Source organism: Castor canadensis, chromosome 15 (genome assembly GCF_047511655.1).
Source record: "Castor canadensis chromosome 15, mCasCan1.hap1v2, whole genome shotgun sequence".
NCBI lineage: Eukaryota > Metazoa > Chordata > Mammalia > Rodentia > Castoridae > Castor > Castor canadensis.
In genome coordinates, this window is record NC_133400.1 from 69,427,988 (window position 1) to 69,453,586 (window position 25,599).

General features: G+C 38.0%; 1 protein-coding gene, 1 non-coding gene and 1 pseudogene across 9 annotated transcripts in view; 2 read left to right on the plus strand and 1 right to left on the minus strand.

The window, feature by feature from the left end:
* The window catches only part of Wac (WW domain containing adaptor with coiled-coil), a 68,615-nt gene extending 46,495 nt beyond the window's left edge, over window positions 1-22,120 (minus strand). For 2 of the 8 annotated variants that reach the window (XM_074056418.1, XM_074056415.1), the window contains exons 1-3: window positions 21,343-21,485; window positions 20,918-20,955; window positions 19,490-19,702 (exon numbers count right to left, since the gene is read on the minus strand). In XM_074056418.1, the coding sequence (XP_073912519.1) occupies window positions 19,490-19,702; window positions 20,918-20,955; window positions 21,343-21,383 (292 nt within the window). In that variant the 5' untranslated portion in view covers window positions 21,384-21,485. Of the gene's footprint in view, window positions 1-19,489; window positions 19,703-20,917; window positions 20,956-21,053; window positions 21,076-21,342; window positions 21,492-21,979 lie in introns of those variants that run through there. The other 6 variants (XM_020180864.2, XM_074056416.1, XM_074056419.1 and 3 more) reach the window with 6 other exon arrangements.
* LOC141417682 (small Cajal body-specific RNA 18) lies at window positions 1,338-1,413 on the plus strand. Its single transcript, XR_012442326.1, has one exon.
* On the plus strand, window positions 21,437-23,461 carry LOC141417266 (uncharacterized; annotated as a pseudogene).
* The last annotated feature ends 2,138 nt before the right edge of the window (window positions 23,462-25,599 follow it).

The following is a 25,599-nucleotide window of genomic DNA, read 5'->3' on the forward strand; positions in this document are numbered from 1 at the left end:
GATTTGAGTATAAAGTTCCCCAAGTAACTATGGTTCTGTTTAATGATGTGAAAGCAATATGCATTTAACAGAAGCTGTATTTCAAATTCTTTTCCTGAGTAGGACTCTCTCAATGCTGGGCAGTGGCAGTGTGCTGCAGATCCAGTCAATCATACCATCCCAAGGATAAAAGATCACTACATTATGGTGTACTGTGGAGCTGTAAGTTGCAACATTCAGTAGGTTAGTATACTAAATGTACTTGACCTTTGATATTTTAAACTTATAATAGACTTATTGGGCTACACTCTTTTCCTAAGTCAAGAAGCATCTGTATTTTGCACTGTTTGACTGCAAAACCAAAAAATCTGCTATGCGGCCATTACACAAAGAATAAAAACCCCTGGTCTTTATTTGCTTTCTATGAAGTCTCCCATTATTTTAAATACCAACTATCCCAAATCTGTTTTTGACTCCAGACCCAATCTATTCATCTGCCTGCTCAAAATATCTATTTGGATACTAAACCAGACTCTTAAATGTAAGGCAAGCCAAAAACCAAAACCCTGATTTCTCCCCATACCTAAACCTTTCATTCTGTATTGTTCATCCAAACAAATGAGAATTCCAGCTTACGACTGCTCAAGCTAAAGTCTGGTGTTATTAACATTCAACATCAGCTGATTCCTTTAAAATAGACCCATAATTCACTTCTATTACTTTTACCCTAATGCAAGTCACCATTGTCAATATTGACTATTGCTATGGGCTCTCTTCTTCCTCCAATTCCCAACATCTCAAGGAGGGGCGGGAGAAGGAAGAAAGGGAAGGAGGAACAGAAGGAAGGAAGGAGCAGCAACCCAAAGAAAATTTTCGGAATTCAGCACCATTTTGAAGCTATTCCTTTACTTTCTGATTTTGGCTATTTTAATAAAGAAAATCTCATAGCCTCTATGTAGTTAATATTGTATACTGTACAATATTAACAGTTTTATAATACTGCTATTACATTGCCTCAATATTGTGTTTAATGGCACAGAAAATGCATTAAATTATGTCAAACAGTTTATCAAGAAATTTCACAAGGTACTCAAGGTTCACTAAAAAACCTGGCATAGATTCCAGTGGTGGGGAAGGGCAGTGGACAAAGTGAGTAAGAGAGTATAATAGAATAGGGTGCACTTGGTTTCCCCCAGGCAAGCCCCTAGGATGAGCCTGGAACCTGAGAGGACTATACAAACTTGGCAGGAGAAATGGGCCAGAGAACTGGCAATGTAGAGATTGGAGGAAAGGCAGTGGGTGAGGCAAGGATGGAAGGACATTTAGGGAGCCCTCTGTCACTGTAACAGCAAGCCTGGCTAATGATGATGGCATGACTACAGCACAATCTGAGTTCTGGGACCCATGTGATGGAGTTTGAATGGACTCAGGGGAAAAGTGGCAGGCATGACCAGAAGGACCCTAGCCAGATTAGGTGATGACCTACATTACCTGTTTTTATTAGATAAAGGCCATTTCTATTGAATAAAAAACAGTTAAGAGCAAAACCAAGACACAAAATAGAGGTAGGGATGCCAACCTCTTATCCTGATTTGAGTTATCATTTGGACACTGGCAGGCCCAAGTGAGGAATAAGTGCTTTTTAAGCAAAAGCAATTTTATAACTACCTGTTATAGAATCTTGACATCCTTATCAAACTTTCAGTGCTATTTTTTTGCAAAGACAATCCTAAAATTTGTAAACAACCACAAAAGATGCCAAATAACCACTTTAAGAACAAAGATGAATATATCATACTCTCGTAGCTTAAAACTGTATTATAAAGCTTTAGAAATCAAAACATATGGTACTATTATACAAACAGACACATAGATCACTGGAACAAGAGTCCTTAAATAAACTCACAAATTTAGCCAACTAATCTTTGACAATAGCACCAACAATGTACAATGAGAAATAGAAAAAAACTGTCTTCAATAAATGGTACCAGAAAACCAGGCGCAATGGCTACATCTGTAATCCCAGCTATTCAGGAGGTGGCATTTGAGAGTGAAGGGTGTGTGTGTGTGTTTGGGAGTGGGGTGGGGGGGACAGACGAGGGTAGTTAGTAAGACCTAGTTCAACAAAAATAAACCAGGCCTGGTAGCACAGCCTCTGATAATAGCCAACTGTGGAAAAAAGCAACAGACCTTATCTGAAAAATAACTAAAGTAAGAAGAGATGGTGGTGCAGCACAAGTGGTAGAGGCCCTGCTTAGCCAAGTTCAAACCCCAGGACCACCAAGCAAATATAAATGGTGTTGGATAAACTAGATACCCACAAGCAGAGGAAATAAAATTAGACTCTTACACTATATACAGAAATTAACCCAAAATGGATAAAAGGCAAATGTAACGTTTTAAACTGTAAAACTCTTCAAAGAAAACATAAGGATATATTGTCCGAATTTTGTGCATATGACACCAAACGCACAGGCAAGAAAAGCAAAAATAAGTAGGACTACATTAAACCAAAGGCTTCTATGCACAAGAAATAACTTGAAAAGGTAATCTACAGAATATAAGAAAATACTTTAAACCAAATGTCTAATATATGTGTTAATGGCCAAAATACATAAGGAATTCTCACGTGTGTCTAAATGTGTATATATATACACACATAATTTCCAAAAAAACTAATTAATATTTTTAAGAGCTATCTTCACCCCATGTTCATTGCAGCATTATTCACAATAGCAACGATATGGAAATGATCAAGGTATTCATTGATGAACACACAGATGTACTAATATATACAATGGAGTATTATACATCACAATAAAGGTGATTGTCATTTGTAAGAACATAGATGAACCTGGAGAACATTATGCTAAGTGAAGGCAGAAACAGAAAAATAAATACTGTATGATTTCACTTATATGTGGAATCTACAAATGAATTCAGAAGCAGGAAACAGAACAAGGTTAGGGGTTGAATCGAGGAAATGCTGGCCAAAGGATACAATCTTTCTGTTATAGGAACAACTGCTGCTGTGGACCTAATGCACAAATGTGTTAATCTGTAAATTATACAATATATGCATTTATCAAATCATCACACTGGGTGCCTTTAATATAGTCAATCTTGGCCAATTAAGTATTTAAAAAAAAAAAAAAACTACAGTAATTATTAACCTTAAATTTTTTGGCCAGGCATGGTGACTTAAGCTTGTAATCCTAGCTACTTGGGAGGCAGAACTGCGATTCTAGGCAAACCCAGGCAAAAAATCTGAGACCCCATTTCAACCAATAAAAAGCTGGTTCAGGGGTACCCACCTGTCATTTCAGCTGGTGGGGGTATAGGGGGAAGGGAACAAATACTCCTAACCATAGCCCAATTCAGATCATGCTAAAAAATGTAAACTAATGTAAAACCATTCACTATTGTGACAGACACCTAGAAATGTCTAATACAACCAAGGCATTATTAAAAAATGTGTATTTCCTAAAGTAGAGGTTTGCAAAAATCTTTGCATAATACTATGGTTATCATGGTCTCTACGGTTTGAGTAAGTATTCCGAAGGTTCTCTAATGTAAAATGTCAACAAGAATTAAAAGGTATGAAAGTACTAAGAATTCCAAGTCAGTCCCTATTCTAGTTTCAAAATACATTAGTTGTTTCAAGGAAGAAAAAAAAAAAAAAAGAAGATACAGTCAGCCCTCTATATCTGAAGACTCAATCAATCATCAGTCAATATTTCAGAGAGATGAGGCAAGGTAATTCACACCTGAAATCCCAGCTACGTGAGAGATGAAGGTAGGATGACCATAGTCTAAGGCTGGACCTGGACAAAAACACAAACTCATCCAAAAATAACTAAAATCAGAAAAGGGTTAGAGGCATGGGTAGGTCCTGTCTAGCAAGCGGCAGACCTGGAGTTCAAACCCCAGTACCCTAGAAATAAAATGGGGAAGGAGTACTATGTGTACTCTGAATATACTAGACTTTTTTTTTTTTTTTTGCTATTATTCTCTAAACAACAGTATAACTATTTACAGAACAGTTATATTGTGTTAGGTATTATAAATAATCCACAGATGATTTGAAGTGTATGGGAGGATATATGCAAATACTAGGACATCTTACGTAAGGGACTTGAACACAGCTAGATGTGGGCATCTGGGAGGGTCCTAGAAACAATCCTTCACGGACATCGAGATGACTATACTTCTCTAGACTTCAAAGTGCTCATGTTTCATTATCATCAAGGCTTCAAATTATAGTTTTTAAAGTTTTAAATATACTTAAATATATGTAAATATTAAACATAGCCAGACCTCCTACCACTACTCAATACTACCAGATTCAATTCTTAGTTCCCCGATTCCACTAATTCCTAAGTTGTGATAGCAAAGAATGGTTAGCAAATTTTCATATACATCATCAACATGACTATGGGACCATGATATATAGACATCCAGGTCCCAACTCCCAACACTCACAAGTTTTTAGTCTGTCACCTGTGGGAATGAATGGTATTCCTAAACACTTCAAGTGTATTCCTAAAACACCTCAAGTAATGCTACAGCAAGCCATCCTGAACCCGAACTCTGAAAGACAATGGTACAATGTTTCTAATCATGCCAAAAAAGAAAAAACTAAAATGTTTCCCTGAAACTGAGGTAACTAGTATATCCCTAGCTGTACTTAAAAACTCTTAGGAAGATCATCACTGGCAGAATACGTCATAATCTATATTAACTTTTTGTTACATACACACAAAACTTCTATAGCTCTTAAGTAATTACACTACATTTAGTCTCTAAGACTAAATGGAATTTAGTGGAATTCTCCACTGGTGGGGAATTCAAGATAAATCAAGCCATTTCAACAATCTGTTCCTGTACTGGATAGAAAATATTATTTCCACATGTTACTATATAATCTTCTTGGTTATTCCATTCCAATAAATTCAATACTATTGTCCTCTAATAATTATTCTTAACCACTTTTCTTATATAACATTTTCAAAAATTTTAAATGATGAATATATCTGAGATATACATTAAGAAAGCCAAGGACTGAAGCAGGAATGTGACTTAAATGCTCAAGGAAATACAAGGTCTGTGAAAGAGTATAATCCAGGGACAAGAAATTAGAGAGGGTTTAATGCGGGGGTAGGGGGAAGTAACAAACAGTATATGGCCTTGTGAGCAACTATAATTGTTAACAGTGTTAGTGTAGTCTGTGATCAGAAGAATTCCAAATTTTTGTGTTCCACTGAGAAAAATCCATGGCAGGATATGTGGTTGTAAAGGGAGTTTATTAAATGTTAGGGAAAAGAAATACAAAGGGATGCATGGTGGGGCGCAGGTGGGAGTCTGCTGACAGACTTATCTTTTCAGGTGCTTTTAAAACCTACACTAACCCACGGCAAGGGTAGAACCAGGTGATTCCCATCAAATAATCAATGACTGGGGCGGGGCATGAGTGGTTCCCGGACAGGTGAAGGTGGTCTGAGCCAACCTTGGGCAACCTATATGAGTCCCTAACTTTCCTTACTTCTAGCCTGCTCATAAGGACATTTGAAAGGGATCTGAGCAGAGTAACTTGATCTGATTGCTGCTTACATGTAGAAAAGCAGAAAGGTTAGGAAGGAGGCTCAATATTACTGGCCTGAACAATTGGGAGGCTGTTTCTAGAAAAGCAGGTTTGGGAGAAGACGGCAATCTTAGACATTACAATACAATTACCAGGAATAAACTGGGCATGAGATCAATGGATAGGCTAAGTAATATAGACTGGGGTTGGATGGTTAGAGGAAGTTAACTTCCAAAATGAAGACTGAAAAGCAGAAAAAGGGACTGGAGGAGAAAAGTAGCCTACAAACAAACAGTATTATGAGATACCTAAGGAAAGACAACTACAAAGAACTAAAGCATACATAAGGGATGGGAACATAAAAAAAAATAGTTAGCTGGTCCTTGAAATGTTTGTTTTTTCCCATATGGGCAACAGAAAGGCACTGACTACGTGAAAGGTGAGTCTGGATACAGTGTGGAGAATCAAGAGGAAGGACAATATACAACTTCATTAATAAAGCAAGAAAGTATCATCACTGAAGCTAGAAAAAGTAAACAGATTCATGAACTGTTTCAGAGAAACAGCACAGGAGACACAATGAATATTGGGGACCAGTAAGGATAATGAGGTTAAAGAGTCAAAAATTAAATAAAATAAGTGAAATCAAGATACAAAGAGAATCATAAGTTTCACCAAAGCTTTCCTCAAATAAAACTAAAAACAGAGCTACCAAAAGGAATGCAAGCCAGCACACAACAGAGATAACTGCACCCATTTTTATCACATTGTTATTCACAATGTTCAAGTTATAGAACCAGATGAATGGATAAAGAAACGTGGCACATATGTACATAAATGTGTGTGCATATATGCACACACAAAATGAGATTCTGCAATGAAGAAGAATGGAAATTTTATCATTTGCAGGAAAATGGACAGAACTAGAGATCACGTTAAGCAAAATAAGCCAGACTTAGACAAATGCCACAGGCTTTCTCTTTCTTTCATACGTGGAAGCTTTATCTTAAAAAAAAAAAAAGGCATGAAAATAAATGGAGGGGGCATGGGCAGGACAGGGGGACACACAAGACAGGACATAGATAAGACACCAGCAGGAGGGGGTAGAAGGCAAAGGAGGAAGAATATGATTCAAGTGTACTTTACACAGGTATGAATGGGTCATAACGGAACTGATTTAAGAACACTGCAAGAAAGATTAAAAAGGGGTGATTATCTGCATTATGAAAGTGTCAGTGAAACTCTCACACATTGCAATGTTAATAAAGATGTGGAAAACAAAATTTTCACCAAACCTCAGTTCTCCTATTCCACAGCCACAAAAGCCTACATCTTTACAAATATTTACTCACTGTAGCTATGTGCATTTTGAAATATTCCTATCAAAAAATAATCAAACTTATTAGTATTTATACTCTACTTATATACTTTAAACTTAAAATTAGTTAAGTCTCTCCTCAACCTTAAATGGCACCATACAACTGTATAGTCTTTGTTCTACTTAACACACCATTAGTATCTTAAGTGAAAACCACAAAGAAACATATACTTAAAATACAATAGTACACAGCAGTTTCTGGAATATGAAATGTCTTTTTCATTTATTTATTTATTTATTTTTAAAGAAACCCACTAGAGGGCTAGCTCAAGTGGTAGAGCACTTTCTTAGCAAGCAAGTTCAAACCCCAGTGCTGCCAAAAAAAAAACCAACCAAACAAACAAAAAACCCCCACTAAAAACAGAAATTAGTATTTGACCATTTGATTAATATCCAGTATTTTAAGACTCAACAATGAATAGCTCTTTCCATAAGTGGAAAATGAACAGTTTTTGGTAGACAATTTAAGACTTAATAAATTGGAAGTGGTATCAACTAGGCTTACAAACTAAACTACCATTTTTATATAAACACACCTAATTTTATAAAAGTATATACAGTACCTACAGTAAAAACAATAAAGGATTTTTGTATCTAAAACACTCTTAAACTACAGCCTCATTTCTCAATTCAACAAACTGGACGTAACGTTTTTGCTGTTCTGTCCTTCTCTATAAACTAATTAATACTACTAAATGAACACTGATAGGAAATTTTTCAAGATTCTCCACACAAAGAAGCCACAAATACTCTAACTCTGGCAGGGAAGGAGTTTTAGCTAACACGAGTTAGAAGGACACAGCAAATATCTGAAAAGCAGACATTAAAGTAAAAAAACTCACAAGTTTCTCCTATAGCTCTCAAGCAATTTATTTGGAAAGGACCTTGGTAATTACCAAATTCAACCTTATTTTTTAGCAACGATTAAAAAAAAAAAAGCAGTTAAAGAGGTTGTTATGATTTGTTCAATCAAAGTGCTAAAAAACTAGCAAAACAAAACCCACAACATCCAGATCTCCAGTCTGGTGTTTTTCCACTCAACAAAGTGAGAAAATGTCACCAAGTTAGCAATAACGTATCTCTAGTAGCATATAATTAAAAACAGATATGGTCATCCCCCAATAGGAACTTTCTCTCAGATGCCAGAATCCCATCAGTATTCAGTTTTCTGATTCAACATTTTCTTTCTTTCCTTATTTTTCTTTTTTCAGAGCTAAGATGAACCCTAGTCTTGTGCATGCTAGGAAAGCACTCTACATTCCCAACCCTTCAACATTGTAAGTTTTAATCTTATTTTGTCATTCCTTAACATGATGTTGACTGTATGTTAATGACCAAAAGGTCAACAACCAATGAGTCTTCTGAAAAGACTGCACAAAACAAAATATAAACTCTATATGCTTCTGTGTCCTCCTCCATTGATATTAATGTAAATGATGTTGAAAGGAGTAAAGAGGTGTAATATCTACCATCTCATAAAATATTTTGGCCAACAAATCAAAACTTGAGCATAACTCTCAGTAAGCCTGAATTTCTCAACCTGATATTGTTGAATCCTGAACCTATTTAGCGGGAAAACCACTATAACACAGCATTGCAGCATCTACAAAAATAAGTTAATGCTTTTAAAACAGAAAATGGCTTTTACTGCACACATTCTTACAAACAAATACTGAGAGGAAAAAAAATGATTTTTTAAAGTTAACAGTACAATATTCACATTAAAAAAATAGACAGGGGACAAGAGACCCATTTATTGTAAGGAGTATAAAATGATACCAATTCTCAAAATGTTTATTTTAAAAAACCATTTTACAGTCTAACATTTCACTCAAACATAGGCTAATTCTTTGATCACTGAAGATGGGTTTAATTACTAAAAACAAAGAATTCAATAAACATACTACATACTATTGGTTTTATAAAACCAAAAAAAATATCAAAGTTTTGTGTTAGGTAATTATTAAATAAAAAGTTGACTTATTAAACTGAGATGTTTGTACCAAAGGGAAAAAACATTATGTTTGAAAAATCAAAAAAATATTTACAGGGCTGGGGAGTATACCTCAGTAGTAGAGCAGTGGGCTAGGGAGTATGAAGTCTTGGGTTCAGATCCCCACCCCACAAAAAAACATAAAAGCATCGCAACTCTAAAAGCCAGTAAAATTAAAGCTTAACAAAAGGAAAGCCGAATATTGGTGAGTTTATAAAACTAACTCATTTAGATATGTACTAAAACACAAATCAAAACTGAAACTACATTTAGCCTTGAATAAAAAAATAAGATTACTCTCCAATTCTGTATCAAAACCTATCCAATATGAAGTAAACAGCTAAGTTTTGAAAGTTCACGTTTCAACAGTTAAAAACAAAACAAAACTGGCACATATCAAACTAAAGGTGAGATTTTGAGGGGCCAAGTATTTCATTGTATTTTTCCATAATCAATACTGACATTTAACTCTTAATTCTTTATAATTTAGGTGTTTCAAGGTAACTGAGATTCAGTATCTGTGAATGATAAACACAAATACTTTGAAAGACTGATAAGGAGCTAATAAGCAGCAGGAACAGAAACCAGCCAAATCACAGGTTGCAGGCAATAAAGAGAGCATGCTGACCATTCACACCATTTCCCAAACTTCCCTAGCTCTCTTCTCAATACATGGAATCTTTCACCATCAACAGGCACACATTCCTCTGACATTAGGAAGAGTTTGCAAAATTATTCTTATAAATCAAAACACTGAATGCAGAAATTTTTATGCATCCTCTCCTCACCTCAGCCCAAATATTCCAGGACAAAATACTTTGTAAGAACTTCTTTTTGGGCTACCAGAACTGACTAGTTCTCTGAGTATAATTCTATGAATATAGAATAAGTCAGAACCTATCAGAAGATGCTATTATGTTATGCTCTTCTGGCATACTCCAATACAAATTTAGAGATAATCAAAAACTCAACATAAAGTTTAGGCCTATCTAAATGTATCAATCATACATCCCAGGTTTCTTTTAAAATACAAATACTCCTAAGGATAAACTTATAAAACTGCTAACACCAAAAGTCAGCATAAATACACAGATTTGGGTGAAGGCTATTTTTCAAACACAAGTCAAGATGCTTACTAGTGAATTGTTTCAGGACAGCTTCATGATTGGGAGCATGGAGTGCCTAAGATAATTTTATCTAACAGTGGTGGCTGCAGATACTAACTAAATACAGTATATAGAACAGCCTGCATGCTGCTAGTACCAATTAGAAACTTCTCTAGCCAAAGATTAACTATATAGCTAGACATTAGATGATTTTTTACCACAGGTTATTAAGTTGGTTACTTACTATGCATTAACATGCATCAGTACATTAATCTAGTAAGGTGATTAATCTTTTTTCTGAACACATTAGTAATACACAATCTGACAAATAATCACCCTAATGTCTACATTCCTAATGTCTAGTTCAAAGTTCCTGTGTGTAATCTCCCTAGTCCTGCAGTTTAGAAATACCTAAATTAAGGCAGTGTTCAGATGGTATTAGGCAGCCTATAGCAATCATCTCAAATAATCTTAATAAGCAGCCAAATTTGGGAACTGTTGCTGTAAACTAATCAAAGCTCTTAACTCTTATAACTATCCCCAAAAATTTCTAAATTTCGAAATCCTACTCATTAGGAAATACCCACAGAATGTTTCTACACCTCCCTCATGTAGTGCTCAATTTTCAAATTTCCCAGTATTTTCCTAACTCTAAAGGAAGATGCAGCTTGAGATCCAGGACTACTGATCTGACGCTAATTTTAATTATTCAGGAGTAAGAGTAAGCTTAGTAATTTAGTCTGTTATAGTCCATGTACTGACCCAAGTGCTTTTACATTTCATTTAGCCCTACAGTAAGGTCACGTATCTTTAAGTATCAGAGCTGAGACTTAAACACTGAAAGTTTGTAACTGAGAGAGAACATTTCATTCATTACTTAAGAACAAAGGCAGGTATTAATATCCTCTAAGCACTAATTGAGAACTACTATCAGAGAGTCCCCTCCAATTAGTTTTGTCAATACCAATTATCTGTTGGGCCTGTTGTGCAAGTACTAAAAATAAACTTTTTAAAAGGGGAGTCAGTTTGGGAGCATGGATTAAGTGATAGAGTGCCTGCGGAGAAAGCACAAGGCCCTGAATTTAAACTTTAGTACCACCAAAAACAAAACAAACAAAAAGTATAATACAAATATCTCCCACGAAAACTGTAACTCTAAATGATAGGATTTGAGGCAATTTTTATTCCCCTCCTTCTGCATTTCTTAATTTTTTTTATGAGTATGTACTAACAAAGAAAAATATTAGTACAAGAAGCACTAAATAGCTCACGAAGCCATTAATTTCAACCTTGTTTTGCAGATATCAGACACATTAAAAAAATGTTTTTTAAAGCTGGAGTGTAAATCAATGCTTGCCTAGCACATGTGAGACCCTGAGTTCAACTCCAGTATGGGGGGCACTCAAGCAATGTACTTTTCTATAGAGAAATAGGAATAAATTAGATAACCCAACAAGGTGATTATATTCTCCACAATTACAATGTCTAATTCAACAGCCACCAATCACATGCTTCAAACAAACATGAAATGCTGACTAGTCTGGCCAGCACAAAACAATGTTCTATAAATATAAAATACACACTGTCTAAAAGATTTGTATGAAGAAAGTGAAACTCAGATAAAGGAGATTTAAGATAGTAACACAGAAAGGAAAAGTAACACCATAAGGGGAAAAAAAAAAAAAAAGAAAAGAAAAGAAAAAGGTGGCATGGTGGCTCATGCCTGTAATCCTAGCTACTGGGGAGGTACAGATCTGGAAGAGTAAAGTTTGAGGCCAGCCTGGACAAAATGTTCAAGAAACCCCCACTGCAATGGAAAAAAGCTAGGCATGGTGGTGCATGCCTATCACCCCAGCTATGGCAGGAAGAGCAAACAGGAGGATTGAGGTCCAAATCAGCCTGGACATAAAAAAATATTTTTTAAAAATAATAAAGTAGAAAGGATTACGGGCATGGCTCAAGGGCAAGTGCAAGGTCCTAAATTCAAACCCCGGAATTTCTCAAGAAACAAAAGCAGAAACACATCTCAAAGAAAGGATTTAAGGACTGGGCTGTGTGCTGGTGGCTCACACTTGCAATCCTAGTTACTTAGGCTGCCATAAGAGGGTAATACTTCCAGACCAGCCTAGACAAGACCCTAACTTAACAGAAAAAGCTGGGCATGGTGACACATGCCTGTCATCTCAGCTACTGCAAGAAGCATAAAAAAGGAAGATAAAAGTCCAGGCCAGCCTGGGCAAAAAGCAAGACCGTTTCTCAAAAATAACCAGAGCAAAAACAGCTGGAGGGGTGGCTCAAGTGGTAGAGCATGTGCCTAGCATGAAGTCATGAGTTCAGTACTACAAAAAAAGGAAAAATAAAAAAAAAAAAGAGTTTAAGGACTTTTCAGTAGACTTAATAACTTTAGTTATCTTATTAATAATTTATTAAGTGAGAATATTCTGAATATACTAAGGCCAAATAAAATACACAAATTAATTTCATTTCATTTTTACTTGTTAAAGTGAGACTATAAGGTAAATACACATATGGTTTACATCTATGGCTAAAATCACATCCCCACTCAACAGTGTTGCTCTACAATTTTGTTGTTCAAGAGAAGCCAGCAGAGTAGTTTAAATGCTTAAAATGACAAACTCTTGAGCCCTATCTCAGCACTGGTGAACCAAAATACACTCTTTATCAAGATTTTCTAGGCAATCAGTACATACATTCAAGTTTGATAAGCACTGTTCCAGACAACTGCACCTTTAAACCAAAACAATCTCAACATTCTTCTACCTAGCCATGTACATGGTGTTATTCACCATTCTAAACAGGGACACAAGGGTGAATTAAAAACAAACTTACGACCTATTCTGGTAGAGCTCATATTCAATGTAAGCAAAAAACAGGAAAAAAAAAAACCCAGAAATATAGTCATGGTTCTGTTGTACACGATTGGGAAAGTGCTTATTTGTTCAAACACTAGTGACAAATCAGTGATATATATGAGCAATTTCACCTGTGAGAACACCAGCATCCAGCTATACAAAGCTGCACAAGAATTCACAAAGCACACTGATACACCTTAAACATCTATCACTACCTTGACTAATTATATGAATGAGTCACATCACCCACATTTGTTATAACTTCACATCTGATTACAAGATAATCCTCCATCTATCATTCTACAGTAACCCAATTTCGGGATGCACACTTCCATAAGTGTGCACCTATTCTGATCTCTGTCAAGATAAAAGTGCCATTTACTGTAGTGTTATTACCTACTTTAATATACAAAACCATGCTACAATTTTTATCAAGTTACTTGATAAAAATTTGATTGTCACTGACAATGTTTTCTGAATACTGGGTTCCTGAATTCCACTTCCTATAAATCCTATTGTACAATTTTGCAAAACAGTGACTTTTAAGTAACTAAGTAAACATCAAGTCACATGAAGTATAAGGAAGGAACAAAGCAGGACAATGATGTTTCAGGGTAGTCACAAAGGACAGGGACAGCTTCTCACAGAGGATGACACTTAAGTAGACACTAGGAGAACATACAGAAAGATCGTGCCGGAAAGGACGAACATGACATATAGAACCCTTAAGACAGAAACAATTTTTGTCTTGCAGGGTCCATATGACAAAAAAAGAACAAGGGAAACAGAGGCAGGCAGAAAACATGAAATATTTAGCCACTTAGACTACAGTCTTTTATATCGTTTGATAAGTAACAAGGAATCACTGGACAGTTGTCAGTCTGCAAGTGATATAAGCTGACCGGCATTTTAAAATTACATCACTTTGGCTATTTGTGAAGTATGAAGCAAAAAGGAAGAAGGAATAATAGCATCCAGCTGGCTCTTGCAGAATCCAGGAAGAAGGTGGTAACCAGGACTAAAATGATTATGTTTATATATTGAGAAATGGTTACACCTGAAAGTAGAAATAAAATTTTATACATAGATTCTGGCTTTCAAGTATCACAATAGTAAACTGAAGACTTTAATTGAATAATTTCATCAATACACTAGGAATAATGAAAATTGGTGTATTTCAAGGACTTTGAAAATTATAAAGCATATAAACCATAAAGAGGAGATTGCTCATAGGATACATTATCAAACCCTAAAATAATTGGTTTTATAATGATTAAATGGAGAATATCGCCAACAATTACTGTATATCCCAAATGTCCCAGCTCATTTCCATCTTCATCCTTTCTAGCACCATAGTTCAATGATGCACTGTCCCAAAACCATTTTGCACAACAAAATATACATTACCAGAAACTAGAATATGGAAACTTTCTGTGAATTACTAACCAAAAATTCTGTGTTACACCAAAAACTTCATACCTAAGAAAATGGTTCAAAATAAGAATGTGTGTCTTAAATGGTCAAAGTGAACCATTCCAAAATGTTTCAGAAATACCATTAATTCATAAACACAATATAACTATCTCTAAAAATACCAAAAATGTTGAAATGTGGTAACAAGCTGTAAGACAATTTAGTACAAGGGCTCAAATATCACAATTTGCATGCATAGACATTTGGATATATTTTGCACAAATTAAAAAAAAGTACTAAAGAACTGAAACATTCAGACTGCTAATCTTTCAATTACTCTATTTATCTTAAAGTATCAATTTCCTGTGATTTAAAAAAACTGGCCTATGGAAATAAAATATAAATGTCTGCCTACTACTACAAAGAATGAATTACTGCATTTTCTTTATATACAAGTGGACTTATCCCGGGAGGTGGTGGGAGTGGAGGGAGGGAGGGAGGGAGGGAGGGGGAGAGAGAGAGAGAGAGTGTGTGTGTGAGTGAGTGTGTTTTGGGGGATAACAGCTTCTTCCTTGTGAAACTTGTGGCATGCTTTCAAATTAAAAACTTAAAAAAAAACAGAACACAAGCATATGACAACTTGGCCTAGAACTATACACAAACACTGCACCAATGTCTATGTTCTGGCTTTAAAATTGTACTATAATTAGGCAAGATAACCACTAAGGGAAGTTGGAAGAAGGTATTAAGAGGATGAAAGATAAAGGTTTAACTAAGTCATACTGTAGTACACACTGCAAAGTAAGTGTTCAATGTATGTAAGTGTTTCCAACAGTGAATTTACCAGATCAGAGAACTTCTGGACTAGACTGTTGCTATTTGTTGAACTGCTAAAACAGGGATATCATCTGTTCTACCTTCCATTGTCAACATGTGGATCAAGTGAGACTTAAGTTTTGTTTTTTTTGTGGGGTTTTTGGCAGTACTGGGACAAGGCAAAAACTCCACCCATATGCGACACCTTCAGCCCAGACTTAAATTTTTTATAGTACTTTCTACCATTATTAATACAAAGCGTATTTCATTCGAAATGTAGATTATTTGAGCAATGCAAGTATCGTATTCATTATGTAGCTATTTCAGCAGACTACAGCCATGGTGTACAATTTATCAGTCTATCATCAAATACAAAAAATTCTATTTAAGAATTATAAAAGTGTATCTAAATAGTCCCCACTGTATAATTTTTTTCAAAATGTTAAGTTACCCAAAATGCTTGGGACAAGAAATGTTCCATATTTTGGGGTTTTGGATTGTTTGATTAGATTTTACCAGTTGAGCATCCCTCATCTGAAGATTTCAGATGAGCATTTTGACTTGATTTCAGATTTTTAGAAAAGATGCTCAACCTGTAATAAAATGTTTGAAAATTAGGAGATGAAAATACTTCCGTATTTCTCCCGCAATACGGCTGACAAGATAAAAACTTCATTATATAGCTATAAACTCAGTAGTTTTCCTTTACACTAAAGTTTCAAATGTAAATTACTGAAGTCTCACAAATTCAAGAACCAGTAATAATATTCTTCAATTAACCAACTGAGCTATGCCCCCTCCACCCCCAATTCTTCTAACAAGTATTATAAACATATTAGTAAGTTTCTTACACTACTACTGAGAGTGATGATGGTGGGGAAAAAAGGGTAGTCCCAAGAGACTGAACTTTTTTTTAACAGCTTTATAGAATTCTTATTACAATAAGACACCCTTCACTCCTCCTAAGCTCATTTGTCAATTATTCTTAAAGTTACTTGGTAAAATTATGTAGGCTGATTCTTTAAGAAAAAAGGAAATAGGAGCTAGGGAACCTCTCAAGATTTTTCTTGTTTTTGCTATTGGTTACTTTTAAACAGAAGGTTTTATATTTACAGGTAGATTAGTAAATTAAGAAAACATTTCACCAAGAAGCCTTTCAAGCTGTAGCTTTATATAATCTCTAATTTACAACAATCTACATTTACTTTAAGAAATCCTAAAGGATAAATTCTCTCTTTAAAGTGTACATGCTAAATCACAGTATTATTTTAATATAAAAGACAGGTGTAAAAATCCTCTTCAATCCTTGCTTTCTGACAATGTATCTTTATGTCCTTATATATACATTATATCTGAAACAACACTTCATGGAAATCCAAGATGCCAAAAAAGAAATCCAGTTTTTACTGGAAACAATATACTGTGATGCTAGCAATGCCTAAATACTAAGGAAAACATATACTACAAGTTTCACATGTTTAACTTGCTTTGTAAAATGCAAATTACACATCATAGCATATTGGTTTTTAAGTTATTAAATAAAGTTAAAACCATTAGACTGAAAAAATCCTAGCCACCTGTGATGGTGCACAACTGTAATTCCAGCACTCACGTGGCTGAGGTAGGGTTAATTCAAAGTTCAAGGGCAGTATGGGCTACAGAGCAAGATCCTGTCTTTAAACAAAAACAAAGAACATAAACCACAAAAAAATTCAAGGTAACTAATTTAATGAATACAGGAACCTTTTTTTTTGTGGTACTGAGGTTTGAACTCAGGGCCTATACCTTGAGCCCATTTTAGTGATGGGTTTTTCATGATAGGTTCTGGAGAACTATTTGCCTAGGCTGAACTGTGATCCTCCTCATCTCTGCCTTTTGAGTAGACAGGGTTACGGGCATGGGCCACAGGTGCCCAGCATAGTAACTATTCTAACAGTAAGTTTGCTTATACATGCCCAAGCACAGATAACACAAATCCCCTGCATTTGACTTTTGATAATGGCTTTGAACTACACAATTTATTTATACATAGTTGAATTCGTATTTAAAGATAAAAAAATTAAAGGGAATTAATGTCTAATAAAAATCACATACTTGAAAAAGTTTACCTTCAAATATATATTAAAAAAAAAACTATGTATACATAGACACAGAAATACATACACACAAGTGTATACCTGATGTCAGACTCTAATGACTAATATATAAGCATTAAATGAGTAGGAAAAAAGTCAGCATTTTATATCTTTAAAAGGTGTAATTAACCTCAAAAATGTACTCTGAACTCTAGAACTCCTGTTTTATAGTATAACTCCTTCATTGCATAAAGAAAAAGCTATTTTTTAAAATGGACATAGCGTAGACAAAAATGTAGTTACAGTATTATTTAGGTTCCAGAGGACAGACAAGCATCTCCAAAGCAAACTAGAAAGTGGGGCATAACTTAGCAAATGACTAGATTAGAAAAGTAAGTAACAAGTTTCTTACAGATGGAACTAAAGTAACATCAGCAAAGATGAAAATAAAATGGATATTAAAAGCCAACAAACACTTGAGAGTTCATACATGAAGGAAAATGAAAATCAAAGTGAAGAAAACAAATACAATAAAGGGAAGCAGCATATTCACTGTCAAAAGTACTGAAGAACAGCTTCAATAGTAAGGATCATATCTTATCTTGCCTTCCAGGAGTATCACACAATTGTTGGTACACAGTGGATGCCCAATGTATGATGTATGAAAAACAGAATATTCATAGGATAATTTCACCTATAAAAGAACTGATTGGGCATGGTTTGCTATAAACAGATGAAAGCCTTTACAGAAGTTTTCTTGAGTGTCTAAACTGACTTCTTCCTGGATTTGGGAATGGGTACATTCATTGGGTCTGTCACTAAAATAAGAACTCAAGATGAGGAACCACATCCTATTTTGTCACAGTAACCAAAATTTTCAAAATAAATAAAGCATAGTATATGCAGCACAACTAGAATCTATCCTCCAAGAGCTAACACTTAAATGACATCCACTAGACTGGTTGATCAATAGTTATCTCAGGCTACATGTACGACTATGGAAAAGCATCCCACAAAACTGAAAACATAGTTTAATCTTGCTATCAAATCAAACCCACTTTCTACTCTTATTTGGTTTACCTGCATAAATACCATAAAACACTATGCTACTATAACATAAATATAACACAAATTTATTTATAATATAAATAATATTCAACAGAACTATTTTCCTCCTCACCAACTATCCAGATTACTCCATCCCAATGCAATCTTCTAACTATTAATAATTTCTTCAACCTAATAATTATGTAGAGGCGGCCAATGTTTCTCAATACATGATCATGCTGAGTACAGTGGAGTCTATCCTAAGAGACAAAAAAAACCCCCAAGACACAAACACCCAGACAATAATAGGAGAACAAACAAAACAAAAAACCCAGAAAATGAAGGGTATTTTTTAAAACTAAGCAAAGCATTGAGAAGTAAGAGGCAAAAAGCCACATGCTACTCTATTGAGTTTCCCTAGAAGTTTTCAATTAATGTAACTCAAATGTTACCTATTTAAGCAATATGAGATCTGCAGAGTAGAAGAAAATATACCTTAATTACCTCAGTGAAATTAGCTTATTCATTAATGCAGGCTTTAGAAATTAAACGCTATTTTGGCAAATTTTGAGCGAAGCCAGTCTGAAATTTATTCTCAAACAGCTTGAGCAAAGCAGTAACAGAAGTAAATTAGCACTGCTCAAAAGAATAAAGCTAACTTTTAAAAAGTTGAGTGTTATGATGAACACAGTATGAAAGTTAAATTAATAAGGCCTAGAAATTATGGAAAACAAGATCTTAAATGTCTACAACAAAACCCAAAATTTTAATTTTGAGTCACAAAAGGCTTTTTAACCTAAGAACTGTCTTGGAAAACCTATTAAGTTTTAAAATGCATACTTTATTATAATTAGCAAACAGATTTGAACCCCTTAGGAAATAAACTGAAGGAGAAACAAGGATGTCAAAGGTTTCAAGGATATGAAACCTTTACTTGAAAAGGTAATAGTTCCTTTTCTTGGATAAATGTCTAGCACCTTTCTCATCATTAATAAACACTTGGGAGATAGTTTTCATAAACGCTTTACCTATTATCAGACACTGGAGTCCATGTTCATGTCACCATCACATTCCTACAGTAACTTCTGAATCAAAAATTGATAGAAATAAAACATTTTGATGACACAACAAAGTAACTTCCTCAAGCTGGAAATTTTATATTACATCCATTGCTTTATAGATATTGTCAAAAAATGTATGTGAAAGTTTCAACAAGAAAGCTACTCACCACCTTCCCTCTCTCTAACTCTGTGAGTATGCACATTTTTGGCCTTATTGTGACCTGTGCTGTCACTATATTTGTTTTCAGGACTATCAGATCTCCGCAACATTTTATTCGGTGGTGAAGGATCTGCGGCGTCTCGCATCTTTTCATGTCTGTGATCACCACTACTGGGGTGACTCTTCGATGAATACTTAAGTGCCTGTAAAACATCACCCCCCCAAAAAAAGAGAAAGAAGTGAAACTTCAAATTCAGCTCCCTTAATTAAGTCACAAATTTTGGTTTATTAACTTCATTCAGTTTTATGAGCTTATTAAAATTTCCATTTTCAATTCTGCCCTTATTCAAACAAAACCTAAATGCTTAAGAGTTATTGTAAAACTCCTGATTAACATGTAAAAAAATTTTTAAAGGGGGAAAAAAAAGCCCATTCTATTTTATAAACCTAAGAAATTAAGCACCTTGGCAGATTTTTCTAGGAATATCTGAGAAACACCAATCCCCAGCACCACCAATTTAAAAAAGAAAACTAGAAACACAGTACTAGTGCAAACAATTTCTTATTTAACTTATCTACCCTTACATGAGTGGAAAATAATCTTAAGACTCTTTTACAATAGGTAATTGTGTTTTAGAGGGCAGATTTATTAGGGTTCAATCTTTTGACATATACAAATGTAATGGACAATGTTTTGACATCAGGGGTTCTAGTGTTAACTGGAGTTTTAACACCTCCTATTAGTTAAACAAAAACAAAAATATCAGGTTAAAAACCTGCTCTTATTTTTTTAAATGATTAGATGCTAAAAACTTCTCCCATAGTTGAACCACTTCAGTCATATTTTTAAAAACTTTAAACAACTGCAGTAAACAAAAAGTAACCTACACACCTAGAACCATCTACATTGGAATGAACTAACCAAGTAGCCAACGATTTTAATTCTTACTGATACAAGACACAAAGTCTTTCACTTGCAAGGCAATTACTGGCACAAATAATTAAAACAGGAAAAGAGAACAGTTTACAACTGAATTAAGAGTTGTAAACACTTAGCTTTTTCTCCTAGGCCTTTCATCTAAATGTAATACCTTTGCATTAACTTCAGTTTACCAGTAAGAAGTAAATACACATTCAAACCCAATATCATTACATCCCATCGCTGCCTTCACACTCAAATAACCAGTCAGGCCTCCCGGGCTGCGACTCATTTTTCCCTAAAAACCCCTGAACTTCCTGGAGCCACCTGTCAAACAGGTCGCTAACCTCGTCGGAAACCATAATGGACCCCGACAGTCAAGGTAGGGGCCGGGTGCTACTTTGGGTTTGTTGCACCGAAGGGCCTGCAGCGACTTCTGAAGCCTGCGCTCGAGTAGCAGTCCCTCCCTTCCCCCTCCGGCCCCTTCCGATCCCTCGGCCCCGTTCTCGGCTGGTACCTGGTAAGGCTGCGAGTCCCCCCTCCGGTCGTGACAGCTGAAACACAGCAAGAAAAGACGGTGACATGAGACTGCGAGGAGAGGAAGAAAACGGCCACCCGGCCGGCCCTCCCCGCGGGGACCTTCCCAACGTACCGGCGCGGAGCCACACGCGCCGTCCCTCCGTCCGTTCGCACACCGGGCTGCGGGAGGGCGCAGCGCTGCGAACCCGGCCGGCTTCCCGCAATCGGCTCCCCGCTCGCCCAGCCGCCCGTCCGCCCGCCCGCGCGCGCGCGCGGCCGCTCCTCCTCCCCAACCCGATCCCGATCAGGGTTAACAACAAAAATGGCGGCGCGGCCAGCTCCAGATAAGGAGGAACAGCCCCCCCGTTGCCGCCGCCCCCCGCCTCCGCTGCGGCCCGGCCCGAAACGAAAAGACAATTTACCCATCACTGAGTCTCTGCTGTTTCCTCGCATACATTACCATCAATGCCCGGCCTGTGAGTGTGTGTCGGGGAGGGGGGAGCGGCCGCGAGAGGCGGGCGGACGGGCGGGCAGGCGGGCGGACGGGCGCGCAGGCGGCGGCGGCGGCGGGCGGGCGGGGGGAAGCCCCGGCACCAGGACCGGACGAGCCCTCGGCGACTCTCAGCACCTCCCCGTTACTGGGGCCGGCGCTCCCGGGCCATCTCCCTCTGTCGACACCACGCTCACTCTCAGCTGGGGCAGCGGCGCCAACTACACGGCGGCAGCGCGAACCGGGGGGAGGGGGGGGTAAGAAGACGCGTCCGGCTCAGCCCCGCGGAGAGCGACTGCCTCCTCGGCCTTCTTCTTCTTCTGCTCCGCCGCCTCCTCGTCTCCTCCCCTCCTCCCCCCGCCGCCGCTGCCGCCGCCGCCGCCTGGTTCTCCTCCGCCTCCTCCCGCCGCCGCCGCTGGTGCCGCCGCTGCCGCTCCACCAACTACATCCGGGCAACTCGGGAGCTGCTGCCTTCGGGAAACCTCGGCAGTTTCCGCCGCGCCCCTCCTCTCCTACCCTCGGCCTTCCTCCCCACACCGCGCGGCTCCAGAACGCCGCCTTCGGCAAACCTCGGCTCGCTCCGGCCTTCCTCTTCCTCTGAGGCCTGGCTTGCCTCCCTGCGACTGTCAGCCCTTTCCGGTTGCTGTTTCTTTTCCTCACTGGCAAGTCTGGCCACTACGGTTCCAGTTTAGGGATAGTTGTGCTCAGGTGCCTCCTCGAGGCTGGCCCCACAGGCCCCGGGCTGCGCTGGGCGGGAGCTGTCTTCGGGAGGAGGACCTTGGGGCGCGAGGGACGCCATCGCGGACTAAATAAGGGAGCTGCGGAAGCTGCGCGTGCGCCCAGAGGCGCGGCGGGGGCGGAGGGTGCCCTTCGGCGAGCTCCGGCCGTAGGCCCCCGCCCCTTCGGGCTCGGGCGGGGTGGTCGGGAAGCCCCTAATTGGGCGATGGGCGGATGGTTACCACGGAGCTGCCTCGTGGACAGCGGCGGATGTCTCTATAGCGCAGTGGCGCGCGTATCCCCGCGCCCTGAGCCACGCTATTGGGATCTGGAACCCTGGTCTCGGCACCTGCCGTTCGCCTTTCGCCGTGGTCGCGCCGCGCCTTCGGCGGAGCACGGGCTGCGGCGAGCCCGACCAACGACATTTTAGACGCGAGTCGCACAACCCGGAAGCGTGCAGGAAAGCGGGCTTCCCGGGCGAGAAATGGCGACTATGGAGGATTTGAGAGGTACGGTACCGAAAGCAAGAAGGCCGCGTGCCTGGGCGGCTGCAAAATGGAGGCTCCCGGATTGAGGAGGGCGCGGCGCTCCCTACGGGCGGCGAATGAAAGCCGCGGATGAGACTGGAGACCAAGGGGGAGAGGGGACCTGGAAATCAAGTGTTGAACACTTCATTCTTTCTGTTTTTAAAAACGTTTTCCGTTCGCAGTCGTGCCCTCTCCACCCTCTCGTTAGTTCCCATTTTTCTGTGTTGTAGTTCCTCTTCCTTCCTGAAGTCCTTTGGTGAAAAAATTAATTTGAAGGTTGTGAATGCGAATAAAGGCATGGGGTGTGCTACAAATTGTATTTTGGATATACGGGGAGGTGAAGTGTTAATTACAACAGTCTTTTCTTGATAGTGGTGGTACTCGAGTGATTTATTATTTTGCCCTGAACTCAGTTAAATTTAGTAAAACGTTTGCAGTAAATGTAAATATACAGCTGCTTAACGTAATAGAAGAGAGAGACAACACAGGATACAAATCAGAAGAAACAAGACCCCTTCAAAAAATAATATCAAAAAGCAATTTATTTGAGATGGGTGTGGTGGTGCACTCTGGGGGTTGAAGCAGAAGAATCACGAGTTCTATAGAAGATCCTGTTTCAAGAAAAACATTTACTTGGTATCCCGCAAGTAAAACTGCTAGGTCTAATGAAGAAGTTGAATGATGAGGGGGAGGCGGTGAAAGCACGACTGACTGGAAAAAAATTGCATAGTCTTATTTGTCACATCCACCTGCCAAATGTTAAAATTATTGTTGTTTGTGGAAACCAGTAAAAGTCTATTTAATGTGCCCACTGAAGTTGTCAGTAACTAAGAAAAATATTGCCAATCTGAAATGACAAAACACCAGATTAGGGGGATGGGGTGTAGCTCATTGGTAGAGCACTCATGTGAGAAGCCCTGGGTCACATCCCTAGCACACAAGAAAAATCAGGAGAGCACAATAAGATGATATGTAATTATCATGCAGAACTGGTAACAATATTCCTTCTACAGGAAGGAATGACTACATCCCTGATACCCCAATTGATCAAAAGACAGTTAACTGGACTGAACTGTGGGGGAACAATCCAGGCATTGTATAGTTGACCCTTATTCCATATGTGCAAATTCACCTACACGATAAAACTTAAAGGCTCTAAATCAGTATGTACTCCCAGCATTCATGGATGTGAGCAAAGTGGTGGAAATTTTAATTTGACACCTATGTTCACAGTTGAGACTGAACAAGGTAACACTGCCTTACTACTTTAGCTTTCAGAGTTAACGGTCCTTTTCAGACTTCACTGTTTCAGCTGTCTAGTATTCCAAGCAGAGTAAGAATGATAAGCCTCAAAGAGAAAACTCATGTGCTAGATAAGTTTTAAATAATGTGTCTTCAAACAAAAGCAAGTTAATATGTTTAATGAGCTCCTGAAAATGTTAAGCTTACAGGGGCTTAACCTTGTGTTTACCCTAGAAGCAGTTCAGTGTTCATGATGACTATCAAACAGCTTCCACAAATAACAAGAATCATTTGTCTTTCCTAAATGGCACGTCAGATATTATACTTTTTTTTTTTTAACGCATTGCCTGGCTTAGATAAATCCTTTGAAAATACTCTCATTCTTCTCCCTGCCTAAACTACAACTGTAGTTAATTTACTGCAGTATATGCTTGCAGCCGAACAGCTGAACTTGAGTGGAGAAAATCAACTGTGTTAACTTTGAAGTTAGCTTATGTTCTTTAAACCCACCCACCCCTGCGGGCTACATTTCTCTAGTCATCTACTCTACCTCTAACCACCTGTTCCAGAACTTTTAAACCCACCAATACCTTCTCACCTAAAGTTCATTATCTTGTTTTTACATATTAAAAAAATAGAAATCAGAAAGTAGTAACTTCTGGCTACTCCTAACCCTTGTACCTACCAGCCTTTCTACATCTGAATATAGTGAAACATGGGTGTCTATGGATAAACTACCCACATTTCTATATAAGACCAAACTTGAGACTATTGCATTGCATTGCATTTTACTTTTAGAATTGCCCACTTATTTTTTTCCCTGAACTGGATTGCTTCCATCACCCTGTAAACATGCTATACTAGCTACCATCTTGGGAAGAAAAACTCCCGATTTGTATTTACCTCCAAATACTATCCTACTGCTCTCTGATCTGCATTCTCTTAAAAAACAAACAAACAAACTTCATCTCCACTATTACTAGTCCCTCAAACCCATACAGACTTTATTTCCACACTCCTGAACCTCCTTAAGACCATTATTATCTGGAGGCATGTCTCAAGAAGTAAGAGTGCCTGCCTAGCAAGCATGAAGTCCTGAGTTTAAACCCCAGTACCACCAAAAATAAAAAAGCTTGGTGCTGATGGCTCACACCCTAGCTACTTGGTAGGCTGAGATCTGGAAGATGGTGGTTTGAGACCAGTCTGAGCAAAAAGTTTTCAGATCCCCATTTCAACAGAAAAGCTGGACATGGTGGTATACATGTACCATCTCACTAATGGAGCAGAGTGTGCTCTAGGCCAGCCTGTCTAAAAAGATGAGACCCTATCTCCTAAATAAGCAAAGCTGAAGGGATGGAGGTGGTGTTGAAGTAATAGAATGCCTACCCAGCAGGTGTGAAGTCCTGAGTTCAAACCACAGTTCTGCCAAAAAAATAATATCAAACCTGATTTTTTTCTGTAAATTTTGTCTCACTTCATGAGTCACCAGCATTTGATGTAGCTAATGACTTTCTTCTTCCCAAAGCCCCTTGTTCTTGCTCGTCAGGATTCTATTCTCTCTTGCTTCTCTTCCTAAATGATTGTTCCTTATTAGGTTCTCCTTATTTTCCACCCTCTAATCCCAGAGTGCCCCATCTGGCTGGATAAAACCCACAGTTTGAATCTCTAGCCCTCTACAGTTACTTAAATATTACACTTACACT